A 21,377-nucleotide genomic window follows, 5' to 3' on the forward strand; every position below is an offset into this window, starting at 1 on the left:
TCAAGTATTGGGATAAATATTGCCTTCGTGGATAACTTTTCGATGGAATTTACTTGCATAAGCGTTCCAAGAGAATAAAACCGAGAAAACCCCCACGATTAGCCTGACATCAAGGGAAGTCTAACCCATGATTCGTTTATGACAGAGGAAATTTTGCGTCAGGATATTTTACGTCCGGGTGCAGAATTCGTATCGACAAGTCATCGCTGAGATTCGAACCCGGTTCACCTCATTGGAAGGCGAATGCTCTATCCAATAAACCACCACGACTCACTTTTGGGAACTTTCTTTGGGTCTCGAGGTTATTAGATTCAAATTTAAGTATACCCTGATTCCTATATTTTCATTTATTCCTTATGTATCGTCCAGGCATGCTATGCGCCTACATTTTAGGAATTGAATGTTTTCTTTTATCATTTAACTAATAATTAATCAACAATTCTATACTGTTTATTTATTTGAATTGCTTTAAAAATGCTTCAAAAATTTTTTAAGTTATATTCGACAAAATCCAAAGTTTTTATTCAACAAAGTCCAGGTTTTAAAGTAAATTTTTTTGTAATATGTTTATCTTCAAATAAATATTTTTATGGATAATAGCTTTTATTTCTTCCTTTTCTTATTTTCGAATTTATTTTATCCAAAATATTAGTATCATTATTAATTATAGAGCTAAGATAAGTCAAACTGGAAATTCCTTCCAAGTTCAAGTTACACGCCTTCACAGATAAATTTTCATTGATAAATTTTATTTGCTCTATAAGTAATGTTTTAGTCTCATTAATAATAATGGCTTATTCTGTTGCCCTTATAGGCTGTCTTGTAAGCAAAATTTATGATCGTCTACAGATACTTAAAATTGCAGTATCATCAGCAAAAACTCATTGCTGTAAAGTTTATTTATAAAAACTTCCAAATGCAACTGATGACTGATGTAAACAAGTGTCAAAAAGGTGATAAATGCATCAGCTTGCCTAATACTAGGATTGCTATTGAATGTATCTGAAATCTCATTTTGTAAGATAACAGAAACTTTAGATCTTTTTAAGAAAACTTCGGAAAATGACAAAAAAATGCAACTATCGAGTTTAAAATTTTTTAACGAATTTAATGCTTCCAAAATTTTTAATAGTAAAATTGGTCTTGATTTTCATTTCTTTCTTCTTTTTTTTTGGAAAATCCAGTTTATTGAAAAGTTATTGTTTTCTTAAATGCTTTTTTTTCGTGTATTTTTCTTAATCCTTACTTTGAAAATTAACCATACTTAATAAGTTGCAAAAAAGGCAAATTTTTTTTCTCGTAAATTTTTTTTTTATAAGCTTGCTCCTCATTGACGAAGTTGAACGTTAAATAAAACTGGGTGGATGTAAAATGGCCAACGTCTACCATAATTGTTATTCTTCAATTCATTAAAGCCAAAATAAGTATTGTTTGTATTCTTATAATTCCTATTATACAAATTTTGTTTTAATTTCCGTAATAATTTTATAAATTGAATAGAAAATAAAGAAATTAAGCAGACAATAATGCGCCAATAGTAACAAAATAGTAAAATACATCAAATGAAATAAATTTTGTTTTCTGGTAATATCTCTTTTTCTTAACAAAATCGTGAATGAAATATAAGTAATTATGGGCGTTTGAGAGCGAAGCAAACAGAGAGTGGTGTATTCTAGTTATTAAACAAACCTTCAATATTTTTGCTATTTAGATACATAAAATTTAAAAAATTAGGTCCGTCAGTAAGATAATTATTTTATTCTGCAACTTCCTTTGCATAACTTACCGAATTCAGAGTTTATAATTACTTTCAATGTTCAACTTCGTAGCTTTGTAATTTGGAACCCAACCCAGAAGACTCCTGGATCAAGCATTGGGATAAACTAGCTTTCATGAATAGCTTTTTGATGAAACTAACCCTCATCTGCCTTACAAAGAGAGGAAAACCACAAAAACCTCAATGGTCTGCCCAATGGCCGAAACCAATGACCCGTCCACCACTGAGGAACTCAGCTTTGGGGTTGGTGCGAGTCAAGAGGAAAGTTCGTATCAACTACAGCTAAGACTGGGCTTTAAACTTGGCTTATCTCATCAGGAGGCGAATGCCTTATCCCTTGAGCCACCTCGTCGTCAGTAAGATGGTTATTATCACTTTCAATAGCAAAACATTGCTGAGGTGAAGCCTGTGAAATTAAACATAAACTATTATTTATTATTATTATATTATTATTATGTTATTATTATATTATTATTATGTTATTATTATATAATTATTATATTATTATTATTATACTATTTTGATAATTAGGTGTCAGGGGCGGCAGAGGTGAATATTCATATTTACGGTATTCTATATACTTAAATATTTATACGAGGGCAGGTACAGTTTTTAGAATCTGGCAACAAAAACACAGCTACTTTCATCGCAAGCGATTTAAACATTTACGTGATGGACTGCGTTTATACATTATCGTAGGCTATGAAATTATGTTTCCTGAGAGTTAGAAAAAAAACATAAGGATTGGAGTAATTTTGGAGTTATGTCAAAGGGATTTCATAGCCATGATTTTCGACAAGATTTGAAACATAGCGTAGCAATAGAATGAAATCGACATTTGGTAGTAAAGCATCATCGAAGGCAACGATTTACAAAATAAAGTTTCAGTCTCATGAGGATAGGATAAAAATAAAACACAAACATAAAATGTTAAGCTAATATGCAACATTTTTCGAATCTAATAAAATTAAGTGACTCCATAGAAAAGTGACTCCTCCTTCATATTTAATCGAAGTATGAATTTCTTTTTAACTATATCAAACAAAAAAAAATGAGCGACAGAATTTGGAATAACTCTCAAAATTGAAATTTTAGATTTATTTATTTAAAAGTCCAGGCAAAATCCAAAAAAAGTATTATAAATAAAATTTTGCAATTATTTATGTAAGTTCAAATATTCTTTGCAAAGAAGATAGTGAAATACTTTTATTTTGTTAAAAGTTCTTTTTTTTTACGAAGTAAGGAAAGTTATATTCTGAAAAGAAGCACACTGCGAATACTAAATCATTTTCAAAAACTCCATGCTTTCAAAATAGAAATAGCCTTTCACTTAGCTCGTTTCTTATAAATAAATTATATTCCTTAGTGCAAAATGTATGTCTTTCTATGATTAGGTTATATGCTAGACTGATCATAGCATGTTTCTCTTTAAAGAGAAAAAATAGTATCCTTTGCAAATCAAATAAAAGAACCCGTGTTCTGAAAAAAATGCCTTTCTTTTATTAAAATAAAAAAAAATTCAATTCTCAAATCTAAGCTTAATTGATTTTATTCTTATAAAGAACGGAGCGTCATATTTTTTTTTAAATTTTTATGCACAGTGAAAACGTTTCCTTTATTTTTTTAGAAAATTTAATATTAAGTCTGCTTTGTTATTTATTATTTAACTTAGATATTAAGTTAAGAGTTTAGGTTTTTAACACTTAAAGATAAATAAATGATAATAATAAAAGTGACTCCCTTTATAATTCTATTCTAATAACAATAAAACTAATTACTACTTAATACATATTTTTCTTTAGAATCTTATCAAGCAGTTTTTATAAAGCAAAATTGTGAGATATCAATCAGAAATGTCATTTGTTAATAACTTATCTTCGATTCGTTGATTGAATATGTACCGTTATTTCTTTGATTTTAGATTTAACGTGATATATCAGCAACAAATCTTACGCACTGCACATTTACACTTTAATTAGATTCATTTTTTAATCTAAGTAAACAAAAATTTAGTTACTCGCAAATCAAGCTGAATTTTTTCATATAGTTAGTCTATATTTTGGTTTTTACTTACAGTCTATAAATAAAATATCTCCATTTATCTATCTTGACTTTTTCGTTTTGGTTGCGGAGTTATAAAACACTGAAAATATAAGTTTATTCAAATTAATAAAGATTCACAGAAACTTCGTCAAATCCTTAACGAAAGATAAGGATTTTCTTAGGTTGTTTTGAGATTGACATATGTATGAAATGTACCTGAGGTAGAAAATGAAGGTGTGTTTTGTACTAAAAATAGCTTCATTAATAAGCCTCAATTTCAACCTCATTTACACCTTTTTAAAACCAACCTAGTATACACATCAATGATACTTTTAGTTGAGATGGTGTGAAATTATTCACACCTCAAATATACTCATTTGCTTGAAGTGTAAAAAAAATAACAGGTACACTTAACAAATAACCTCACTAAGCTGGTTGATCTAAATTAGATTCAAATCAACCTCAAAAATACCTCAAGTGTGAATAAAAACAACTTCATACACCTTGATTATACATCTTGGGAGGTTGATTTTGTAAGGTTGTAAATGAAGTTAACTTCAGACAAACCTCAAACTAACCGTAAATAACTTCAAATAAACCTCATAAATACATTAAATTTCTGTAAGGGATGTGTGTTGATGAATTTGGTTTAAAGATATACGTTAAATAATAGATAAGAAATGATTTCCTGACAAAATTCCAGTTTACCAAATAAACAATATTAGTAAAAATTATATTTTAAAACTTTTTATGCAAGAACTTAAGGATTATAACTTTAAAACGAGAATATTAAGGTTTCTGATTAAGAATGTTTTAAATTAAAGCAGTCTTTTACAGCCAATATCTTTTAATGCGTAAATAAATTTTGGAAATGTATTCAAGGTAAATAATATAATTTTTGACAGCTTTTAACTGAAAATTAATTTCTTATAATTTGTAAATGGACAAAATAAATCATACTTTACGCTCGATTTCCTAAATTTGTAGGTTCAAAAAACAGCAATCAGATCAGCAAGTGACTTTTGAACAGAAAGCGAATTTAAGGGCAAATAAATTTAAATGCTTGTACTGATTATTATCGAAAATTTAGTTGTTCGTAACTCCTTTCCCCTCGCTAAACTCATAAATCACTTTCCCCATACCATAATCTAACATTAGTGAGCTCAAGGAAAATCTAAAGGTCATGTCCGAAACTAACTCTCGAAAATTACAAAGCTGTATGTCTTTGTAATCTAAAACTTTACACAAGCCAAGCATTTACGAGATCTCGTATATTTACTAAAAGAGGCACTTTAAATATATTATGCACAACTTTAAACTCGCAAGTTTGAAACTAAGAAATGTTACAGCTTAAATATAAACTACGATGTAAGATAAAGGATGTTATACAGGAAAACAAATTCTGGTAAAATTAACAGTACTGTAGGGTAATGCTATATCTGGTAAAAAAATGACACAATTCTGGTTAATTAAAGCAAAAATATACATTATCTAAACATTTCATAATGTAATTTTTCCGTACATATAGTGAAAATTTGCTGAAAATTCTGGTTTTTACAATTATAGTTCTCATTGTTATACATTCGGTACAAAATATAAGACTTGAAAATAAATTCAATCAAATAAATTGATTTAATGACATTCTCCGAGGTATCATTATAAAAATACTAAACCACATTTTATTGATAATTTTACCAAATTCCTTATCCAAAACGCTTCAGTAAATGATACCACACTTTTTGGTGTTCCCATGGAGACAGAACTACGTTAAATTCTATCATATTCTGGTAGTTTCTACCATACTTCTTTTTCCTCATGGCGTATAATAAGTCGGGATGCAGTGAAGCAACACTTGTTGGGTTTTTTTCTGGCCAAAATTTTACATGCTCCAAAATTTTGCCGAGATTCATATAGTTTAGCAACTGATTAAGTTCAGTCTATTCCAGCAACTTGTATATTTACAAATACACATTTTTAATATTTTTAAAGGCTGGTAGATACTAATTTATTGCTAACATAGAAATAAAAACAACTATCTGATGACAAAGAAAGTTAACAAGTCTTCTCGTCTGGCAAGTTGTGAAAATGGGCGCCTATTTATGAGCGCTTTAGACATGTCGATTGTTAATTCCAAACTATATATATTTTTTAATCAACTGAAGTTATTTTAATCAAGTGAAGTCAAGCGTTATCTAAAAGTCTCTAGTTAATCAATTCTAGTGTCACTTAAAACTAGACAGAAATCATGATTTTTTGGTTAAAATTACCAAATTTTATCATATTAATTACCAAACAACATAATGAAACTATATTTTATTATTAATTTTAGAAAAACGTCATTATCAAAAAAATTTGATAAAAATTTCATTGTTTGTTTATATTCTCATTTTGCCAAATCACAAAAATTTTACCATATTCTAGTAGTTTTGACTTTACTTTTTTCTCAGTGTATGAACTATTACTCTCTAAAGTAATTCTTTCTTGGAGCAAAAAAATTGGATTTTATAAATAATTCCTTTTCTTAAAGTGTTGTTCAAATAAATAGATCTATTAATATAATTATATCAAATATATTAAATAAATAACACGTATACTGTATTATAGATATTAAATATAATATATAGGCATTAAATAAATAATATTGAAAAGAATAAGTTATCTCTCACTCACGTATACTTTTGAAATATAACTATTAAACGAATAGAATTATGTTTATCTAAAATACTTTATCTACACAATGTAAGAAGCTGAATAAAAAAAGAAACCCTCTAGATAAATTTAAACGCATTATATTTTCGATTGAATAGTTGAACTGCATAATATCTGTTATCGAGAATAATAATAATAGTGACATAATCTATAATGGCACAACATCAAAAGCATAAAATTCATTTTTCACGGAACCTATTATAATCTGTGGAAACTTCTCAAAAATTATTGTACCTTTGACAAAAGCACTTTCTCAATTACGTTACCGGCTATCACATCAAAGAGAAACCATTTTTTACATTTTACCGAATAAAGGAAAAATAAAAGTGGTTATAGTGTTTCTTTTCTTTATTTTTCAAGACAATGAAATATATTGTGTTAAAAAGTATCGAAATTCGCTTCGATTGATATCTACGAAAAATAATGCTTAAAAACAAGCTTTTACTATTGTACATTGAATTATTTGATTTTTGACAACATGTAACACGTATTAGATATCGATTAATATAGAAATATAGATTTATTTACAACTGTTCATCTCAACTAAATGTAGGAATTAATTTCTAAATATTTCAAAAAAAATTTTTGTGTGCTTACTGCTGAATAAAATATCATCACCGTACTCTCTATTCAATTGAATTTATAAGTTCTATTGAATTTTGGAAGTTTGTATAAGCAAGCAATTTTGTAAATTTACACGATTTAACTGTCCGTTTATTGTTGAAGGTTTGGATAAACACGTGTTATTTTTTATTATGTAAAGAATAAGAAAGTATGTTCCAGATTAAATTTGAATGTGTGTAATAATTATTTAATTATAATCCTTTATTAGTCCCCTGCAAGTTCAACAAAAGTTGAACTTAGACACATTCATCTCTTTCTCTCTCACTCTTTCTTTTAATAATCATTATTTTTCTTGAATATGTGTTATAATAAAAAGTGAAATTTAACCCAAAAAACAATGAATCACACGAAATTTAAAGATAAAAATATTAAAATCTAATGCTTTAAAGAATGGAACAATTGGTTTCAAGCAAATAAATTAATATTGAAATTTTCAAAAACAATTTCAAATTTGATGCCTAACAGATGGTTATTTTATAATATTAAAACTTCATACATATTGTAGTCGTCTTATTTAAATTGGATTTTTGGTAAATTGTATTAGAAGTGGGAAAAAATGTACACTTTCTATCAAAATCCTAAAATGTATAGAAATTTAATTAATTATGAATACGGAATCAAATTAAACGTGAAAAAATACTTATGAATGTAAATTTTAAATGTATGTAAAACTATTATATGGTGTCTACTTGCTCCTTAAATTCAAACTTAAACTCCAACATCAATTATTGAAATATTGGCAGGTAAACGGCAAAAGCTATTTAAACTTTTCTTTGAAAGTTATAAATATTTTCTTACAAGAATATTTCTTACACAATTACACAATTCTCTTTTTTATTTGAGCAAAGGCAATGAAGGCAATGTCGATAAAAATTATCTGCTTTTAATTTTTAAATTTCTGCTATAATTTCACTGGAACACACTTTTTTTGTTGCTAATATACAAATAATGGATCTTGCCTAATTCGGGGGAGGAGATTACGAATCTGAAATCATTTATAAAATGACATTTTTAGTATATTTCTTTCAAAATGTACTAGTTTAAAAACGTAATATGAAACAGTGGATCACGTAAATGTTGCAACAATCTTCTAGGGGAGTTAGGGCACATCATCAGAATTTAAATTGCATAAGAACATATTCCCGGGAATGCCGTTGTACGAAATGTCCGTCAGAAATATCAGAGGCACATGAAAAAACAGTTCATTACAGGGAAGCACCCCTAGCGCTAGTGATTTTTATTTATTGTTGTTGTTTCTAATGCTATTAGCAAATACCAGCAAGCCTTCTGCAAGCGTAAGGCAGAGAGTGCTTCTTGTCTTATATTGGAACTATCTACGACCAAGAATATGATTTCAGCCACACACACACATCACAGCCTGTTTATAGGGTGGACCCATTCATACATTCATTCATTCATCCTCTGATCGTAATTTTGGCAGACCGGCCTGTGTAGGGGCAGAGAACTGTCCTTGCATCAGAAAGGTCCTGGGTTCAAATCCCGGGCAAGGCATGGATGTTTCTTTCCCTCTCTGTGAATTCTATGTCATTTCTCCTTCGTGTGTGAATGTGACCAGCCCTATAAACGGGTTGTGGTTGTGTGAGTGGCGTGGTTTAAGTCAAATTCCTGGCCATAGATGGCGCCACTGAAAAACAGGAACAATCGCATCCCCACTGCCTAAAACAGGCATTCGACAAAAAAAGAAAAATCGTAGCTTTGGCCTGGGCTGGGATTCCAAACAAACGACGAGTCGAAGTAGACCTTCCCCGAGTGACGCCTTCCCCTGACGTCACACCGTCCACTGTTTTGAATTTCTGTATTCTGAACTCAGTGGTCAGTGGAGGAGACTTGCGGACTGGTCTACCTTATGAGAAGAGTAGGGGTGAAACTTCTTCCGTGTTATCAGCCAATAAAAATGCTCGAAGCAATGTGATGCACGACATTCACGCGCGACAAGCTATTGAAAAAGGCATTTTGAGTATCTATTATTTGAGATAAAATATTGTCTTTTGAGATTTATTTTATTGCACTAATTTTTGATACTTACATTTATTAAATAAAATTTATATACATCCCTGAAATGATAATGTTTTTTCTTATTTTTGATAATAATAAACATTGACCTATTAGATAAATTTTATTTACAAATCTGATAATTAAAAATCTAATATGTACTATTATTATAAGTATATGTTATTGAGTTGCTATCAGATCTTTGGTTTGTTTATTCCAATAGCGATTAAGACACTAAATTTTCGTACATCGTATTGGCATATCACATGCATGTTTTTTTTTTTTTTTTTTTTTTTTTTTTTTTTTTTTTTTAAAGAAATAAATTTTTAATTGCATTTAATATTATGTGGATAGTAGAAAAGATCCAGAAAATTTTTTTTTCAAATATCAGAATTTTTAAATGTTAACAGCAATTTTGTTACATATCACTTTATGTTGCTAAACAGATGGTTATCACATTGCCTTTTGAAAATTACGAATTTTATTAATTATGATTTAATAGAGGTGAGCGAAGGCTTATTTTATATTTAAGAAGGTAGTATTTATATCACTTCATTTGTGTTGATAATAAAAGAAAGTATAATTTGCAGTTTAAATTCTATTTTCAAGTAAGCTTTTTATTTTATGCTTCATTATTCTTATACGGGTGAAATTTGATAAATACCGAACAAATGATGAAAAGATATACATTACATTTCATTATATGGACCTCTTTGTTACATGGAAAATGTTTTGAACTCTCCTTAACAAAACTTTTATAAAATTTTAGCTATAAGAAAAAAATCACTTTGAGAGATTCGAAATATTTAGTTAATAATTTGTCAAGCAATTTATGTACTACATACTACAATTATCCCGTTCAGCAATATTAGTTTTATGTTAAAAAAGATTTTTCAAAAATTTTAAGTATAGTGAATTATAGTATAGTTTCATAGTTATAAAATACTTTATTATTCACTCAAGTATTCGTTTATATCCCATTTTCAGTTTTTATGGTAATATTAGAATCATTGTAGATTTGATTTGAACCTAAAATCTGACAAAAGTGTTTAAAACTTTTTCATTTTGTTGATTGTACGTAAATGCCTTTTTTGGATAGTTGCAAAAAATCTTAATGCACATAAAACCTACGAATCTAATAAACAGTTATGTAAAGTAGCTCTATTTAAATACACATCAGAAGTTGAAGTAATTTAGTCTTAAAACTTATCTTTTTTACTGGAAATAATGCAGACAATATCTACAAGAAATACAAATTTAACTATTTGAAATTTAAAGAAAATTGAAATTTCTTGAAAAGAATTCAGAAAAAAGTTTCATATAAGCATGTGAGGTTGTAAAATATTAATGTTTTTTTTTTTTTTTTTTGAAATTTAAGTTCAAAAATACTTTGTAATCATATCTTTTCCATATTGATTAAAAAAGGAAATACTTCTATGTTAAATTTTTCTACTTTGTTTCAGAAATGAAAGAAATTACTTTTTATTACATATAAAGCTAATGAAAATTACAAGTTCTTAATTAAAAAAAAAATTAAAAGCGTAATTTAACACATTCTATCTGCAGTATCTTTTCGAGATTATAAAAAGTAATTAAAAAATGACACACTTGTTTTTTAATGGAGTAAAAGATTTGCGAAGAAAATTGAGACAATTTCTGGTTATTAATCATCAATATTTAGTAATTACAATTTAACTTTAGATAATCTATTAAAATAATAAAAAAATCTACAAAAGTTTTAGTCAGAAAAAATTAACATTTACAATTTTACCTATTAAGTTTATCAAATATACTTTTACAACCCCAAAAATACCTATTTTTTCGCATATAGCAAAGAAAAATTAAATTCAATTAGTTAAAAAAAAAAGATAAATATACTAATGATATTGAAAATAAACTAAATTTAACTTGTGTTTCTACTGAAATCACATTTCCTCGCCGTGCTTCTTTTTCTAAGTCCACTCTTAGTTTCATGCATATATGCAGTACAAGATTATTCGTTAATCGAAAAAAATCTAAAAATACATCGTCATGAAGACTAAAAACATTTTCTCTGTTTCGATATATCGGTCTCCTCCGAAGACTTAGCCGTGTAAAATAATTAATTATCAATGCATTCCATTTGCTCACCATTACTCTACTGAAAATACCAGTGGTTTTCGCGTCGACCGAAAAGAGCGCTCAACATCCACTAAAACGTGCTTGGAATACCAAAAATCGAGCGATGGACGGAGAAAGTAGAATATCAGGTAATGTGCCCCCTGGTGCGGCTTCCAAAAGCTCAAATCGACGGTCGATTGCGAGCTCAGAATACTACCCCTGGACCAACGAATGATCAATCTCCAATTCAGTACCCCCATAGGTATGATTTACTATGGGAACTTTGATTCTTGACCCCACAGATTTAACGTGCAAAAGCCACCATTTACTACACGAGAAGTCTTCGGCCGGCAGGGATCAAATTCACAACCTTTTAGACAAGGGCCCCACACCCTACATTATTCATTGTCAATGATTTAAAGTGATATAATTTCTTATTTCTATTTTTCTGAATGATACTACGTGATTGTTATTTATGATCCGCACACTAATCAAACAACTTTTAAACTTCAATTTACTGAAGATAATTAATGTTGATGTCTGTTTTGTTGACACTTCAGTTTTAAAGTTTAAACATGCAATGTTGAAAATTAATGAAACCAATTACAATTGTACCAAATTTAATTATATGTTTGCCCAACCAAGCAATTCACTTTAATTTATTTTAAATCAATGCTTTATTCTGTAAATAAATACTGTAAATTAATTGTAAAATATCAAGATTATTAATAATTCTATAGGCCTAAACTTAATTAATTTTTTCAATGTTAAATAATTATTGTCTGAGGAAATACTTAATTCATGTTATTTAAGTTAAAATTCTCATGAATCATTATGAATTATATGATGATAATTTTCTTGTAATGATATAATTAAATAATATTACTCTATGTAAAATAATTATGTTATTTTGCTCTGATATGTAAATTAATAAATCACCTAGAATTTAAAATTTCAAAAACGTATTTAATACTTCAATAGTATATCATTACTTATGCACAGGAAATTTCTATAAATGGCAGCATATTTGTAATAACTCTCTGCAACATATAAATGTTACATTTTTGCAGCCATGATTAAACCTTTTATATTTTCGGAAGGTCAATTTCTACATTGCCATGCTATGCTTTCTACAATTATATTACTTTCTACATTTCATGCTTCCGCAGATTTGTTTTTAAATAAGAAACTAATATATTAGATGACTTCAGCTGATTTTAAATTAAGAAAGTTTTTAATAAATGTCTGCAAACAATTCTCTTATAAATCAATATGTTTTATTACTTACTGCAAAGCGCGATATTCATTTCAATTCCATTTACTAAACCAAAATTACACTTTTTTTGTAAAGTGTTCTTTTGCAATTATTTTTGTTTATTCTATTAGAGAACCTAACAAATTAAAATTAGTTATTGACAATAAAAGATTTCTTTACAAATAATACTTAATTAAAATATTTCAAAATAAAAAAAAAACATCAGAATTTTTTTATATATTTCCAGAAAGTTTAATTTATAAATAATTGGAAAGGAACATTTCTAATCGGGCGAATGTCATTCCTTTAGGCCAGTGGTCGGCAAACTTATTAGCCAAAGAGCCAAATATGAACATTACAACAATTTTTTAAAAAATTGGGAGCTAAATCTGCTTCTTTAGTAAACTTTTATTACACTAAATAAAACTAAATTTCATACTTAATAAATATTTATTAATGCGAACAATGCCCACTACTTCAGAAAAAGTATGCTCGCTCATGCTTGTGGTACCTTTGTATCACACCGAAGTACGCCGTAAACATACGAATAATTTCAGCAGGTAGCCTGTACATGATGGTTTGTGTTAACGTTTACGAAAACTAATAAAATTAAACTCGATGTTTGTTACGTATTTTTACAACAATATAAAATTTTAAATACCTATCCATCTTTTAACTTAAACAAAAAATTATACATGTTCTCGATTTATAGAAGAATTTTAATTTATCAAAATGAGATATAATTTTTTTCTTACCAAGTTTTTTTTTAAATGAAAATATTATTGCGTCTTCCGTGGATATTTGTGATAGAGCCGCACTTAAGGAGCTAAAGAGCCACATGCGGCTCTGGAGCCGCACTTTGCCAACCACTGCTTTAGGCGATAATTTGGAATTTTTTTTTTTTTTTTTTAATATTGTAAATGACTTTTTATACTGCGATGAAATATTTGAGTATGCGTCTTTTTTCTAACAAAATGCAATGTTATTTTACATTAGTTACTATAAAATAAAATGTAAAAATACGTAACTTTATCCGCAAGATTTTTTTAGCTTCTCTTATTAATAATAAACAGTCGTATTGTTAATAACACTGAGGAACAAATTCTCTGATGCATTTATGCAAATACTTGATATTGCCAAATTTAGTAGAAAGGATTTCAAATGTCAAATCAATTTTGCTCCTAAGGTCACAAATTATTTTTAAAACTGCATTTTTAGTCTATTTTTTGTCGAAATGTACAAGTTAAAGTACGTTATATGCAATCGGGGGTCGTATAAATGATGCGACAAACTTCTAGGGGAGTTAGAACAAATCACCAGGATTAAATTATACAGAAACCAATTCCCGGAAATGTCATCATATGTCACTAGAGGCGCTTTCGTATTATAACCCTATCGGAAGTATGTGCTTCTGAAGAGGTGCGCAGTTCATAATATGGAAGCGCCTCTAGCGCCATATTACGACATTTCCGGGCATGGATTTCTACGTAATTTTAATCCTGATGATGTGCCTTACCTCTTCTAAAAAATTTTTGTAATATTTCTGCCCCTGTTATAGAACGTTTTAAATTTTGTACAATTCAACAAAAAATAAGCGAAAAATGTTATAAAAAAACTGGAGCTGGAGAGGAAAACTGATTGCTGATTTGAAATAAGTGATATTAACATAATCTAATTCGTGATGATCATAGTATAATTAATAAGAATAATATTAGATTTCCAAATATATATCCTTTAATTCTAGTGTAAACATTGAAATTTTTAAAGATTTTGATTAGATTCTCTAAATATTTTAGTTTCATGCAAGTTTAGAATCAATTTGACCGCATTCTACTGCATTCAAGTTTCTAAATGTTTTATGAATACTTGATTTCAGCATTAATCTTTGAATTTTATCTACTTTGCTATATGTTAATATGTAACTGTACTGTTTAATATCCTAAATTTGTTTCTTAATTTTTCTTTTGGAATTATGCCCTTTAGTTTCATTTACCAAAATTTATTGAATAAAATAGTCTTGATCGAAATATTATAATATAGTGCAGAGATATAACTCGAAAAGAAATTTTCAAAAAAACTGTTCGAAAATCAATACAAATAAAAGCATGATAAAACATGTAGACAAATACATTACTACTACTTTAATTATAAGTAAATATTTTAAAGCGTATCACTTGCTTTGAAACGCAGCATTAATATCTAAGAATACCATCAACTCTTAAAATGAATAGCCTCTCTTTTGAAATGAAACACGAAAGAAATACGTAAAAGGAAAAGAATTGTAATGGAATTTGCATGTCGGTATTCTTAATATCAAAAAAGAAAAATGGGAAAACCATATTGTATTAGAACATAAACCTGGCATTTAAAGGAGGTTGAGAATAAATTAAATTTATTTTATGTAATGTTTCGGTTTTATTAGATTAAATTTGTTCGGAATTCTTTACTGCGACAGATTTTAAGTAGAATTTTAAAGGTAATTCAATATGTAGTTCAGAGTTTAAATAATACATTCAATTGTAATCACCAAGAAAGGAAATTCAAGCTAAAAATAATTTTATAACGTATTTATCATTTCTCAAATTTCGTATAATTTTTGCCAAGTGTATCTTGTAGATTTATTTTTCGAAATCCTTTAAATAAAAATTGAAAATACCGTTTAGTTTTTTATCAAACTATTGGAAAAAAATAAATTGTAAAGTAATTGTTATAAAAATATATGGTGCAGAATTTCAAAAATAAATACTTCTAAGTCGAAATAATAATTTTATCATTATTTTTTAAAAAATCAGGATGCATTGATACATTTGAAGTAGTCATCAATTTACAACCCTTTCATTTTAATTTTAACTTATTGTTTTAGATGGATAATATAATAGTAAATATGCTTTGATTTGGTTCAATTGTTAACATCGTGCGCTGAAATAAATTGGAGTATAAAGTACCGGAACCTAGGTTGCATCATCCTTAAAATTATTTTTATTGTTAAATCTATTTATGCCGCATATTTTGCAGTAATAATAATTTAATTACAGTGATTTTACAATTATATTACTGTAAAAATTATGATACATCAGATTTTTTTTTGTTTCGTAAAGTTTTACGGTACAAAGCAGCTGCACTCTGGGTGACAATACTATATTTTTCTACAGTGTACTACAGTGCTATTGGATACGGTAAGGATTCATGCAAAGTGATGTTCCAAAAACAAATCACTGCCACTTTTCAGATAGTAATCCGTAAGGTGATATGAATCACAAAAAATCTGTACCATGCTCCTAAACCACCATAACAGGCTACTTTTGGTTTTGAAACAACTGAGGACATTACATTAAAGGAGAACCTAAACTCCTATGTAACTATCGGAAAATATTTATTGCAATCTAGACTCCGACCTGGCACGAGGAACAACTTCCCGGTCCATACTGTATGGGCGAAAACTCTAGTAACCGGCTAATTGTAAATCTGCAGTTGCGGCAGTCTGTTATTGTAATGGGAAATAGGACACATATTACTTTGGATAGAAATGCTTTATTGCTTTTGGAACACTTTTCTGAAAAAAGTATGAAACTACTATATAAAATAAAACATAAATGTTTAGAATATTTGAAATAATCAAAAGAATAAGTGTAGCTTATTATAGAATAGTGACTCATCTGGAAATAATTTTCAATTGGAATGTAGCTTTCCAATTGATTTTTTTTTTTCTGAGCAAAAATGTGTTGGACAATTTTATAACTTGAATACTTGTAATTTGCAGAATTCAATTTATTTATTCTATCTATTTATTTACTTTATTTTATTTATAAACAGAAATAAAATAAGAAAGCGGCTGAATAGGTTAGAAATTCTTCTTAGTCCCATATTGCATGGAAATAATATTTTATACTTTACTTATACTTACATTTTATACTTTGTTTTTGTCCCCTTCATATTATTCATGAATCATTTAAGTTAGTTTTAATATTTGTCTCAGTATTTTCCCGCAGTTTTAATCTTTAAAGATGTTGGAAATAGAGAAATAACCGCGAAGCTCACTGCGAAGAATTATCTTGAATAAAAATAAATTATAATAAATTCTTTATTAATGAACATTTTTAAAAAATCGGTTAAATAAAAGGTTTTATTTGAAATAAAATCAATCCTAGTCACTGTAACTTAGCTTGAAATCAAATGATTCCTTCTTCCCTAACTGCAAGTGCAGCTAACGAAAAGAGTGTTTTTACTCGTCAGGAAAATCCCCAGTTTTATAATCGTTTTAATCTAAATGATCGCTGGCAATAAAAATCTTTGCTAATCGATTAATCATTTAAAGTAGTTTGCTTTATTTTATTTATAGATAAGCAAACGATTATTACTTTATTTAAAGTTATAATCGTTTGCTTTATTTTTAAAAAAAAAGAAGTAAAAAGAAATAAACCTCCATTTTCGACGAATTGGGAATAATTAATCCAAAGACAACCAGCAAAACAATTTAATACTTTGTAATTCATTGAGTACATTTCAATTGATTGCTTACAATTCGAGAAGATAATCACTGATACACAAACATGTGACCTATGACCTTAGTGCCAGTTGATCATTTATAAACAAGATGGCGTGTTTAAGTTGACCTAAGTTTCTCCACATAAATTAGAGTGTATTTGATAATAAATTAACAATTAAATACAGCTCCATATTGCACATCGATTTTGTTGAAATCTAATTCTTTCTCGTTACGCCTTTCGCTTAACTTTGATTAATTATTTGTTAACGTATTTTATTGTAATCATGATATATTTTTCTTCTGTGTACGTAGAAACTTCGATGCATAATTAGTTTATTTATGTTCTACATGACTCTGTGCCTGTCTTTGCGTTAAGTAAGAAATGTATAGTGAATTAATTGAAATTCAAAAATATTATAGTAAAGGGATCTAGAATATGTCACTAATGAGAATCGATTTTTAACAGGCTTGGCTTACTCAAAATGGAATGGAAAGAACAGTTGCTGACATAAACAAATGCCATATTTTAGCAAACAATCATGATCGAGATACCCACACTACGTCACTTGCAAATATCCCATTTTTTCAACTAATTTTCGAACAGTTTACATTAACGTATGCTTTGTATCGGCAAGATAAATAAATGATGTGAAATTTTCGTGAAGTATTTGGCATATCTTGTATTTATCTTACTTTTGTAATGCCCTTTTCTTATACACTTTATCTTACAGAATGCATTTTTATTGTATTCTCATAAAGGAGCAATATTTATTCTAATTTCTCCTAATTTTATTTAATAAAATAGTGCACAATTATTTGAGGAATACTTTTGTAATTAAAGCCTGAAATTTTTACTTGCATTTTATTCTACATTATACAAATTTATTTTAAAACAATTATTTCCTGAAACCTTGAAGTTTCTCTATTATTTCCCCAAGAACACAAGAAGATTTAAATTCTAAATAAAAGGCATTTTATTTATTTATTTACTACTGGAACTTTTATTCACTCATGAAACAAGCTAGTTGCAACTTTATACAGTTAACACATTTTTGAAATTTGTTTTGAAGCACTTGCGCATCGTTTCATAATAGTTTAGAATAATAAAACAAAAAAAGTAAATCACTTAAAATCTTTTCTCTATTTTCTCCTCGAAAAAAATGAAGTGCATATATTAATACTAACAAACATTTTTTTTTAAATTGCAAAATAGAATTTATTTATAAGTTTTACAACCATCATAATATATCACCCATCAAGTTAGCGCCGTTGCGGAAGTTACGACTTATGATAAGTCCTAATACGTTTAGAGATATAAATATATCAATCCAATATACCTTGATTTGTTTATTATGAGTTATAAAAGTTTAAGAAGGTAAAGCGATACTAAAGATTGCCCAGAAAAGGTAGAGTAAGAAGTTGAGTAAAGGGGGAAGCGAACTTATACTCACGCTGTTTCCATAGCAACGAAGGAGATTGCCAATATCCATAAAACCCGATGTCGTAAACCAAACTGAAAAAGTTTGGAATCAACTTCAGTGTAGCGTATCGATAAGTGTTGAATAAGAGAACGCACTTTCTGGTTGATTTTTACAGTAAATGTTTACTTCGATAAAATCAATACCGCCGATTTTATGAAACACTAATCATAAAATATACAACGACGCAAAGAAAAGAAGATAAATCTTTGAAAATGTACGATTTTGCTTTTATACATGGATCATTAAAGTTTCCTTTATTAAGTAATCTTATTGAGTAAACTAGATTGATATTACAATCACTTTTATTGTAACTGAAAGATGCATGATATTCGTTGCACTAGCGGGCACCACCCCTGCTCGCTTCTGCTCTCCATCTCCTTGCTGCTGCTCGTTTTCAGGCAGAATTATTTATTAAAATTTATTAATTTTCCTTTAAGTTGTTTCATTTCGATTTACGAAATAGAAAGAAATTTGACTTACACTTTACCGAATTACGCTCTTACCAAATATTTTCAGTTAGCTATCAACTTTTGAAATATATTTTCAGAACAAAACTCATTTCTAAGCAGGTTTACATGTAATTGGTTATTATTTAAAATTATTCAAATTAAAAGCTTACATAATGTAAGCTATATGGAGAAGACATGATGCTAATTTATTGTAACCGTAGTTTAAAAGCGTTATTAATGTACAGAATTATTTCCCCCTATTTTCTTTCCGATTCAAAACCGATTCATTATCTTTATCATTTTTCCAATTAGACAATATCCGTCATCAAACTTAGGAACTATAATTTTGAAATTTCCGGTAAGCTGTTACCATATGATCATAAAAATTACCAAATGAATGGTTTAAATGCCATATATTTTGATTTTCTCAACCAGAGTTTTGGGTTTACTCCTTATTAGAAATATCATTACCATACAGTGCAGTATGGTAATTACGTTTCCGTTGTCATTTGCTATAATATTTTTCACCAACTGATGCTATTTATAGAACATGTTATGAGTTAGCAATATAGTTATTCATAACTGTTTGAATTTTATCACCTTTTTCCATCGCTCTCAATGATAATTAAAATGATGCTAAATTTCAATGTAATGCTAAATGTAATGCTTTCAATTTTAAAATGATGCTAAATTATTAAGAAAATATTCAGTTTTTTAACAATGAAAATAGTGTTTATAATGTAATTTAATATTACTTGAAAAGTTACTGTAAGGCTATAATGTTTGAGTTTGTAAATATACTCATTACATTCTAATAGTTTTCTTCGAAGTGTGAAAATTTAGCTGAATTGGAAATTATTTTAAGAAGTTCTATAATTCGTTAAACATTTAAGTATTCGAATTTTTAGAACTTTACAGAAAATATCTTGATTAACCTAATATTTTTTTCGAGACAATTCTTTTTAGCATGATTGTGCAAGATAGTTTTTAATTAAAGCATTACTTTGAGCTTAAAGTACTCAGACTACAACACTTTATTTTCCTTGGCTGAACAGTTTTGAAGAACGCTTTAAAAAGTTTGCGCTTTGAAATGTAACATTATTTACATCCGCAAAAGCAAGGTAAATTCACTCAATTAGATAGTTTGTTTAACCAATTATTCACCTCAAACTGATAAATAATTGAATGGTCTACAAGGTAATTAATGTGAGTCATCAATTTATACAAAGTGTTCTGTGTTGACCACTTATAATATTTTTTTAAAAAGAGCATTAGAAAATACGCAGATATAGGGTTGTAAATTAATATTTAAGGAACATGTGGAAAAAAATCTATAACCTAACAAGTCATTATTAATTTCAATAATAACAAAAAAATTAAAATTTAATAGATGAATAGTAAATTACTTGCTCTTATCTAGAAACTTCATCTAGAAATGCCCCAATATTTGTTATTTTTCATCACTTTTTATTGAAATCAACAATAATTGATAACAGTTAGAAGACACTTTTATTCTTAATAAGTAAAGTATAATGCGCAATTAACATGTAATAATGAAATAATATTATATATTAATTTTCTTCAGGGTTTCTGGTATTTTAAAAATATTCAGGTGAAGATTACGAAATCACAATATAAAACTAAGATTAAATCCCAGAAATAAAGATAAAGATAATATTTTTATTTTGATAGCATATAAAATTTATATTTAAGAACACGATATTTAGTATCAGATATTCTGTAATTGTTCATATAAAATGATAAAGAATCATAGTCTTTCAATCCATGCTTATCAAGGTTCTTTTTTTATAGCTTTCAGCCGCTTGAAAAGTTCCAAGCGTCAGTTCTACGTATTAGATGACCGACATTGGCGCCTATTTTTCTACAGATGTGAAGAAGATTTTCAATGTTCCAGACCTCCATTAGGTTCCATAGCACTTTCTGAAGCTGCCATTACTTTAACTTCTTCTGATGATCATCAGTTCGTCGTCCAGTAAGTTTCACTTTCTTTCCACAATTTTAAATAAACTTAGATGTAAAAAGAGTCAAACAATGAATAAAACAATTAAAAAAACTGTAAACTGTCATCCAATGCTAAAAATTGAAATGCTAATGAAAATTTGCCTTCTAATTCATTTCAAAGAATTCATTTTCAATTTCAATCAACTTTTATTTCTTTGCTCTTCGGAAAATACTGATTTTTCTTCTGGTTTGGTATGCCATGTTTTTTTTAATGAAATAAGAATGCTATCAGATTCAAATGCTAAAACTGAATACTGTTTGGTTTAATATTTACTAAAAGAAAAGGAAATGAAAGAGATAAAAAAAAAGATCAAGGAGAAAAAATTAATCACTCCCATGACAAAACACTAATTACCGCTACAAAAGATTGCGGTAACCGATACAATTGGTTGATGAGATATTTAGCCTAATATTTTTT

General features: G+C 28.0%; 1 protein-coding gene across 1 annotated transcript in view; it reads left to right on the plus strand.

The window, feature by feature from the left end:
- The window catches only part of LOC110282933 (uncharacterized), a 338,382-nt gene that overhangs the window by 132,975 nt on the left and 184,030 nt on the right, over positions 1-21,377 (plus strand). The window contains exon 2 of the mRNA XM_087161146.1: positions 20,750-20,930. Within this exon, the coding sequence (XP_087017272.1) occupies positions 20,750-20,930 (181 nt within the window). The remainder of the gene's footprint in view (positions 1-20,749; positions 20,931-21,377) is intronic.

This window comes from Parasteatoda tepidariorum, chromosome 1 (genome assembly GCF_982258835.1).
Source record: "Parasteatoda tepidariorum strain Cologne lab strain chromosome 1, Ptep-v5.0, whole genome shotgun sequence".
In the NCBI taxonomy this organism is placed as follows: domain Eukaryota; kingdom Metazoa; phylum Arthropoda; class Arachnida; order Araneae; family Theridiidae; genus Parasteatoda; species Parasteatoda tepidariorum.